Source organism: Oncorhynchus mykiss, chromosome 12, assembly GCF_013265735.2.
Source record: "Oncorhynchus mykiss isolate Arlee chromosome 12, USDA_OmykA_1.1, whole genome shotgun sequence".
Lineage (NCBI taxonomy): Eukaryota > Metazoa > Chordata > Actinopteri > Salmoniformes > Salmonidae > Oncorhynchus > Oncorhynchus mykiss.
In genome coordinates, this window is record NC_048576.1 from 82,205,055 (window position 1) to 82,214,654 (window position 9,600).

At 44.6% G+C, this 9,600-nt stretch overlaps 1 protein-coding gene across 2 annotated transcripts in view; it reads right to left on the bottom strand.

Annotated features, from left to right (window-relative positions):
- Window positions 1-7,186, bottom strand: part of LOC118936242 (potassium voltage-gated channel subfamily H member 6-like) — a 40,309-nt gene extending 33,123 nt beyond the window's left edge. For both annotated transcript variants that reach the window (XM_036938791.1, XM_036938790.1), the window contains exons 1-2: window positions 6,519-7,186; window positions 3,233-3,463 (exon numbers count right to left, since the gene is read on the bottom strand). In XM_036938791.1, the coding sequence (XP_036794686.1) occupies window positions 3,233-3,463; window positions 6,519-6,594 (307 nt within the window). In that variant the 5' untranslated portion in view covers window positions 6,595-7,186. The remainder of the gene's footprint in view (window positions 1-3,232; window positions 3,464-6,518) is intronic.
- Window positions 7,187-9,600: the final 2,414 nt, after the last annotated feature.

Below are 9,600 nucleotides of genomic sequence, written 5' to 3' on the forward strand. Positions count from 1 at the left end.
ACCTAAATAGGATCCCCAATCAGAGATAACGATAAACAGCTGTCTCTGATTGGGAACCAATTCAGGCCACCATAGACCTACATTTACCTAGACAATACCAAAACCGCATAGATATACAAAAACCCTAGACCAGACAAAAACACACATACCACCCTCGTCACACCCTGACCTAACCAAAATAATAAAGAAAACAAAGATAACTAAGGTCAGGGCGTGACAGTGACAGGTGAAAAGAAGAACACAATCTGTTTTACCTCCTAACGCTCTCCTAACATATTGCACAAGTTGACTGCAGGTACTTCCATAAAAAACAGACACTTATATTACAATTTATTGAAAAACTTCAAAGAAACAGTTTCAAAGGTATTGACGATATTGAAAAACCATCCTGTGGCTATTTCCAAATACCCTGGTATACGGGGTATACTGCCCAAGCCTAATTGATTCCCATTCAAAATCCTATTTTCCCTAACCCCTAAACCTAACCCTTAACCAAACCCTAACCCTAACACTAACTCCAACTCTTAACCCCTAATCCTAATTGTAACCCTAACCCCTAAACATAACCCCTTAGCCTAAAACAGCCATTTTCATTGTGGGGACCGGCAAATGTCCCCGGAGTAATGTCCCCAGGAAATGTTCTTGTTTTACACTCACACACACACACATTAACAAACAAACACATTCATTCAGTTTTAGGATCAATTAAGATCAATCAGGTACAGCAACATAATGCATTTTTTTTGTAAATTGTACCCATTTACAATTCATTCATGCTTGTGTGGGCACCTGCATTCATGACTGTATGCATTACTGGGATACAAAATACATAGATGTTCAGTGGATTTGAGCTGGCACACTGACAATATTTCCATGACAACAAGCTCTCCGACACGGCACTTCTCATGCCCAAATGACCAACGTAAAGGGCATTGTGTCTACAGCCTCACTAGCCAGGTCTGTTTGCTTGTCCTTTGCAGGGGTCGCAAAACAAACTGGAAAATAATGACATTTTTAAGGAACAGAATCAGAACCAGACCAGGGAACAAAAATGATCTTTATTGTTCTGGAACAGAACCATTATTTAAAAGTCCCATTAAAAAAATGCAACAAAGCGCCTATGCAAAGCTCTTCCTCTGTCAATCATGAACTTCTTCCAAAGTCTGCCAGCTGAAAATCTTTGCCGGTGTGTGTGTGTGTGTAGTCTATCTGCCCCTCAGAATTATAGCTGTAGCCTGCGGACATTACAAACATAATCTACAAGATAGGGAGAGAGATTTTTTATGACAGAAGAATGGATTAACTTTTTCAATGCTAGTTAGGATCCTATAGTTCACATTAGATTTATTAACTATAAAAAGGTAAGATGTGTTTTTAATTCAGGTGCCGCTCTGCACACACAAGCTTGTTGGCTAGCCAGCTACTCTGGTCCAACGTTAAGCCAACTCTGAAGTTCAAAGACATTCAAAATTCTTCCATAGAAGCCGCTCCTCCATAAGTATAATTCTGTGGGCCTAATTCAGATAATGCATGTCATCACAAGATCCCCAGCGTTTCAAGCCAAGCCTCCTCCTCCACCCTCTCTCACTGTCTCCCCACTCGCAAAATTTCAGTTGAAATTCACGCCCTACACTTGTCTTTCCATAACGCATGTGAACAACTCACTGAGCTATAGTGTGCCAACTCTATAGCAAGCTTGTAAGGGGTGCGTAACCAGTCAAACGCAGGAGAGCAGAACTTGGTAATAGCCGGAGCAGTTTAATCGCAAAACCAACGGCATAAAAAATAACAAGATATTGGGTACAAAAACCCGTCGCGCACCAATCAACACATGCACAAGCACTACAATAAACAATCCCACACAAAGACATGGGGGGAAACAGAGGGTTAAATACACAACAAGTGATTGAGGGAATTGAAACCAGGTGTGAGGAAAAACAAGACAAAACACATGGAAAATGAAAAGTGGATCGATGATGGCTAGAAGACCGGTGACTTGGACCGCCGAGCACCACCCGAACAAGGAGAGGACCCGACTTCGGCGGAAGTCGTGACAAAGCTGCTCTATCCATACTGCATGATTGGAAAAGTCATTTAATGTCGAGCTAAATGGAAAATAAATAAAGGTTTAAAAAGGAACAGTAACGATATGAACTGGTGCAGAACTGTAGTTTGCTGGTCGGAACAGTGTAACGAAAAAATATATATATGGTTCTGTTCAGAACAAAACAATCGGAAAATAATTTTGGTTAAAACCCTCGGTCTTGTGTACATGTACAAGAGACAGGAGCATACAAGTATTTTTTACTTTTTTTAATGAAACAAAATCACAAAAGTACTGGGCCTTTACTTGTCCTGTATTAGCGGACCTATGTAGCCTTCCGTAGCACGGGAAAAAAAATAAAAATCTGCACCCCCCCTTTCCCCCTGCAGCACCCCCAACCCAAACTACTTAGTGCAGCTATGCACAGGATGGGAATGGGGAGTGGGGATGTCACGCCCTGATCTGTTTCACCTGTCTTTGTGATTGTCTCCACCCACCTCCAGGTGTCACCCGTCTTTCCAATTATTCCCAGGGTATTTATTCCTGTGTTCTCTGTTTTTCTTGTCAAGTCAACCAGCACGTTTTTCTGTGCTCCTGCTTTTTCTTGTCTCTGTTTTTCTAGTCCTCCTGGTTTTGACCTTTTGCCTGCCCTAACACTGAGCCCGCCTGCCTGACCATTCAGCCTGCCCTGACCTTGAGCCTGCCAGCCTCCCTGTACCGTTTGGAACTCTGACCTGGTTCTGAACTTTTACCTGTCCTCGACCTGCCTCTTGCCTGCCCTTTGTTGTTAATATATATCAGAGACTCGAACCATCTGCCTCCTGTGTCTGCATCTGGGTCTTGCCCTGTGTTGTTATAGGGAATGAATAAACATGTTGCAGGTGAGGTAAGCAGGCCAAGACAGCTCCACCATGTCCACTCCCCAGACAGATAAATTAGTAGAAGAGAGTTCACTGAGTCTGCAGCATCTGGCTCCACATACTGTAACACTGCATCAAACAGTAAGTAGCATTATATAAAAGTGAGAGGGAGACAGCCATGACACTTGGAGGGACCAAAATATTCTGTATGTGACCTTTACAGCACTCCCCACTATAAAGATGGGGAGTAATGTTGTCACTTTGACTCTCTTGCTCTTTCCATTTCTTCCTCTCTGAATCTCAGTCTAACCCTCCACCTTCTCCTTACCTTCTTTGTTGTAGTAGAGGATCTCCACCTTGCGCTCCTCTGACCCTAGCAGGGCCTGTGCCAGCTGTGTCAAGGCAGTCTTCATGGTGCCAGGCCCCACCAAGAACTGGCAGGTGCAGGGCTGCTGCATGATCTCTGCCCGCGAGAAGCCAAACATCTGGCAGAAGCCCTCGTTACAGTAGATAATGCCACAGTTCTTCATCTGAGCGTTGGCTATCAGGAACTTACGATCTGGGAGGAAACCAAGGGGAGAGTCAGAGCAGATATGAAAATGTACGAATATGGTGGGAATGTGGTTACAGTACAATTATAATTGAAGGCTTATTACATCAAATGCAGTATGCAAAATCAGACAATCAAAGTTGATCAAACTTCAGAAACATTCAGTTATCATATTCAGCTGATGATCATTTCAAGGAGAAGTCTCTCAATCTGATCCAATTCAAGTCTGGACTGTGATCATTTCAGTATCGCATTCAACTAACCACATTCACCTTAACATCAAGTTGAAACTGGAGTAATCAAGTCTGTCCCTCTGCGGCACAAATCATATCAGTGCAATGATTCAAGATGGCCCCAGAGGGACAAATACGGAGCAGCTGGACTCAGAAATGACAGTCCGCAATCAAGATTATAATATACTGCAATAGGTTTCAGCTGTCCTTACCTAGGTTCATGAGTGTGGCTATTGTCTCCAGCGCTAATGACAATTGCCTTCGAAGTCACATCAGCTACACTGATATTGTCGTACAGCGTGATATTCAATCAGTACAGTTTATGTTGAAAAGCTGCTCAAACATCTGTGCCTCTGACTCTGTCTCTACTCCTCTTTTTATCCCCTCGTGAAACTGAGTTACACATCTCTCATTCTTCCCCATTTAAACAAATATGAGGAGAGCGATTTGGAGCTTCACCCAGAAAACGCAGAACCCCTTCCCCCTCCTTGCTCCTCTGTGTAGAGTAAATAGGTGAGGTCGTTTGGTGGAAAGTACACCCTATCCTAAGTCATTATCAATGCCTCAGAACACAGACACCCAGACTCAGATTGTTGCTAAGCAGCAGTGGTTTGGCACACGCATCACCCGGCAGGGTGCTTACGCACACAGAGATAAGGAAGACATCAGTTTGATGGGACTTATCGGTCTGTCTCTGAGGACCCCTCTGCACGGAGCTTTGAAAATCCCAGAGTAACACAATTCATTCCGAAATGTCACATGCCAGCACAGCAAATTAAACAAGCTGAAATCGTTTAACATGAAATTGAGGTGAAAAGTGGAACATTGCATCTTCTCTCTTTAATGTGGAGAAGGTTATTTTGAGCCGTACCCCTGTGGTCAACAGACTGCCTTCACACTGTGACTGAAGAACACTGACAGTGACAGGCACAGTAGTCACAGTCAGACTTACAGTAGCATAGAGATAGGCCACTACTGAGCTAGGTTATAGGCCACTACTGAGCTGGGTTATAGGCCTCTACTGATCTAGGCTATAGGCCTCTACTGATCTAGGTTATAGGCCACTACTGAGCTAGGTTATAGGCCTCTACTAAGCTAGGTTATAGGCCTCTACTGAGCTAGGTTATAGGCCTCTACTAAGCTAGGTTATAGGCCTCTACTGAGCTAGGTTATAGGCCACTACTGAGCTAGGTTATAGGCCTCTACTGAGCTAGGTTATAGGCCACTACTGAGCTAGGTTATAGGCCTCTACTGAGCTAGGTTATAGGCCTCTACTGAGCTAGGTTATAGGTCTCTACTGAGCTAGGTTATAGGCCTCTACTGAGCTAGGTTATAGGCCTCTACTGAGCTAGGTTATAGGCCACTACTGAGCTAGGTTATAGGCACTACTGAGCTAGGTTTTAGGCACTACTGAGCTAGGTTATAGGCCTCTACTGAGCTAGGTTATAGGCCTCTACTGAGCTAGGTTATAGGCCTCTACTGTAATTGAAGTTCAGTGCTAATCAGAGCCATTCCTCTTTTTTAAACAACTGGATTTCTTATTTGCTGAATGGATCAATAATGTTTTGTTTGAGTGGGTTCAAAGAAATTGTGGGGTAGTTTCTGAGTGCGCAATAGTCAACTACGATACCATTTAATTCAAGACAAAAGCACGAAAAAGAAGAGGCACTGTGGGTGTAAAGCGTGCTGTGATGAGCTGCATAAGGTCCTGTTCAAGAAGGATATCACTCAGTTATATGCACTAACAGAGTGTGTAGTAGTGGTTAGTGGTCACATGCAAACTCTGTAAAGCAAAGACATTATGTACTCTTTCTATCAGGATCCAGTGGTCTGACCAGCTTAAGAATGGAGAACATGTTAACTCATGCAATATAATCTAGTGCAGCATGTGAATTCATGCAACATGTGGAAAACATAGGCAGGTGCAAAGACATACTAAACACACAAACCTATAGTATTAACATGACAATTTGGCATATTCAGCACATGCATACGGACATAACCTAAATTTAAACTGTAAATCAAATGTCGAGATAGGAGGAGTATCGCCAGAGGGTCTTGGACATTTACAGGGCAATGCAGTAACACCTGTTCCATGCCATTAACGCCCAGGCCATAGTACAGGGGTTACACCAACAGACAGGCGGGCGGACAGGTGGGCGGGAGGGCGGACGGACGGACGGACAGACAGTCAGACAGGCAGGCGGGGGGCGGACGGGCGGGCGGGCGGGCGGACGGACGGACGGACAGACAGACAGTCAGTCAGACAGGCAGGCGGGGGGGCAGACGGGCGGGCGGGCGGACGGACAGACAGACAGTCAGACAGGCAGGCGGGGGGTGGACGGGCGGGCGGGCGGACGGACGGACGGACAGACAGACAGTCAGTCAGACAGGCAGGCGGGGGGCGGGGGGGCGGGCGGACGGACAGACAGACAGGCAGGCGGGGGGCGGACGGGCGGGCGGACGGACGGACGGACAGTCAGACAGGCAGGCAGGCAGGCGGGGGGCGGACGGGCGGGCGGGCGGGCAGGCAGGCAGGTAGGCAGGCAGGCAGACATAAACTGAAGCATCTGCTTGATTACAGAAACAGCCATGTAGCACTCATATTAGGATCAATAGAAACTGGGGTGGGGGGAGGCACAAGAGACCACTAGACAAATGCCTTTGTCTTTACATTTTATTACACTTTGCATGGTTGAAAGGTTACATGGAAAAGGCATTCACTTTCATTTCTAATTGTTTGTTGTTGGGATTATACAGTTATAACAGCTTGCTCATGGTCACATTATGTTATTACTTTTTCAGTCACAATGTAAAGTGTGTCCACTTACTTTGTCCATCGAATTTCCGGATAATGGTGTCCAGATAAGTGTTCTGGAGGGCTACATGACCGCGTCTCACAGGCATTTTGACGCAGAAAGATGAGAGTTCTCCGACGCATGAACCTCCAGAGTTTTAAATAAATCAAATTAAAGACGAAGTAGGGAAATACCCTATGCAAAAATGGCCTCGCATACAGGCGTGTGCAAAAAGTCCAATTCAATATGCGATTGCTGGTGAGCAAAGCGACAAGGAAATGTCACAAGGCAGCAGCGGCAAGGACCAGTTGCTAGGGTGATAAAAAAAAAGGCGCTCGCTCCACAGGAGAAAGAACTGGAAGCCGGGTTTTGCTTGCGGTACACAGGAAAGTGTAAAAACGGTATTTCCTAAGTAAAAAACGTTTCACTTTGCCTACAAAATAATAAACAGGCTCTACAATTAGTCAAGCCTTGCCAGTCGTTGTCATCTATTGAAGAGGAGAAAAACCAACACCTCCCTCCCCGTCAACAAGATAAAAGAGAAGTGAAAGAAAAGGGGTAAATCGAAGTCTTAACCGCTACGTTTCATCCGGACAGTAGAAGAAGCTACTATTTGGTGAATTTCGGATGCCCTCCCCATTTGACAGGGTTGACCAAGCACTGCGCGGGGCAGGGGGAGTCATCATCCCACCAGACGCGCCTGCCACTTTGACAGTGAGCAGAGACACCCTCATCAACTGCTTCACTGCACATCACAAGTCTCTACGCTCAAAATAGTCCCCCCCCCCCCTCTCTTTGGCCTCTGTAAAGCTCCTCTCCTCGTTTCTCAAGACAGAATTTTGCTGACTGTGTTTTCAAACATCTCTTACACTAAAAGGGCATTATAATCATTTTCACAATTTCACAGTTTTGTTCCAACGTCACAGGGTGGAAATATATATAAAACACAGAGAAATCACGTTTTTGACTACACTGGGCCTTTAATTTAAAAAAGACAAACAAGATCACAATTCTGGGAATCAGCATCCACTCCTCATAAACAGCCACTGAACCAACTTGGTGAATAACAGCCCATTGATATGTCATGTGACAAGAGGCAAATAAGAAAAGATACAGATAAAGGTGAGAAAACTTAACTTGGGCTGGAAGGTGTCATCAACACATCAAGTAGAATGCCTCAAGTCATCCTGTCAAACCATTGGTACAAATTCTCCAGTCTCACATCTCAAAGCTCCTTCAACCTTCTGCTCCTTGAGCCAGTCACTGATAACACTGGCGACGGCTGAGAAGATTGGAGAAGATTCACAGAAAATTATGTGAAACGGCGAGGGCACTTCGACTTAAGAGACACAGTCTGGGTATGTTTTGATGACAGTATATAGCAGGGCCCCAACCTAACCATTATACTACATGCTAATTACCAAAATGGCAAGGGCCTGGACCTGTAGAGGATGGAGGGAGGAGTTATAGGAGGACGGGCTCATTGAAATGAAGCGTTATCAAACACATCAAACACATGGAAACCAGGTTTGACTCCATTCATTCCATTCCAGACATTACAATGAACTTGTCCTCCTATAGCTACTCCCACCAGCCTCCTCTGGCCTGGACATACACTTGCACACACCCACAGACACACACCCACACATGCACACACCCACACAGACACTAGTTTTTTTTTATGATGACAGTGTGGCAGCAGGCGCGGGTGTAGATTATTGAGGGGACACAGGAGAGGGCTCAAGTGCCTACATGGGATCTGTGCCAGAGAAGAGACAGGCACTAATGACCAACTGGGTTGTGTGTTCCCAACAACACTCAGATTCTAAGGAGAATAGATACTTTTCCATATATGTACAGTTGAAGTTGGAAGTTTACATACACTTTAGCCAAATACATTTCAACTCAGTTTTTCACAATTCCAGACATTTAATCCTAGTAAAAATACCCTGTCTTAGGTCAGTTAGGATCACCACTTTATTTTAAGAAAGTGAAATATCAGAATAATAGTAGAGAGAATTATTTATTTTAGCTTTTATTTATTTCATCACATTCCCAGTGGGTCAGAAGTTCACATACACTCAATTAGTATTTGGTAGCATTGCCTTTAAATTGTTTAACTTGGGTAAAACATTTCAGGTAGTCTTCCACAAGCTTCACACAATAAGTTGGGTAAATTTTGGCCCATTCCTCCTGACAGAGCTGGTGCAACTGAGTCAGGTTTGTAGGCCTCCTTGCTCGCAACACGCTTTTTCAGTTCTGCCCACAAATTGTCTATAGGATTGCGGTCAGGGCTTTGTGATGGCCACTCCAATACCTTGACTTTATTGTCCTTAAGCCATTTTTTACACAACTTTGTAAGTATGCTTGGGGTCATTGTCCCATTTGGAAGACCCATTTGCGACCAAGCTTTAACTTCCTGACTGATGTCTTGAGATGTTATGATCTTCAATATATCCACCAAATTTGTGGTAAATTGTGGATGGGCCTGAAACCATGCTTGCACCATTTGAGCATGGTGGAACCTGACATTATCCCACACAATGACATAGGTCACGCCATCAGCTCTACAGACCTGATTTAGCTCATCAAGGAAGCTTACAAGGAGAGCTGCATTATATGATCCAATACGATGATCCACACCATCTTCCAATATAGCCGCACACATGGCGATGTTGGCCTCACGTTGTCCAGGTACTTGGTTGGTTGCCCGCTGGCCAACAAAATTCTGACCTCTCCTCCTTGTCTTGGCCAGGTTGAAGCCTGCCTCATTCAAAAATAGGAATTTGTGGTGGTTTTCATCAGCATACAGCTCCATCACCCTCTAAAAATACATTTTGGAAAGAGAATTGCTGATTACAATGATGTGGAATTTTTGGGCAATTTTTCACAACAGGCATCTTGAAACTAAACACGCCTGAACATACTCAGTCCTAAGTTGCTTCACTCTGTCTTCATTCCTTTCAAAAGGCACACAGTATAGTTGTTTTGGAGACACCTGGTGCCTTTTCAGCACGCGTGCAATAGTCAGCAAAGTTATGGCTTCCACATTGTTGAACATGTCATCACTGTTCAAGATGTGCTGCCGAATTTCTGTAAGGTGAATGTAATTTCT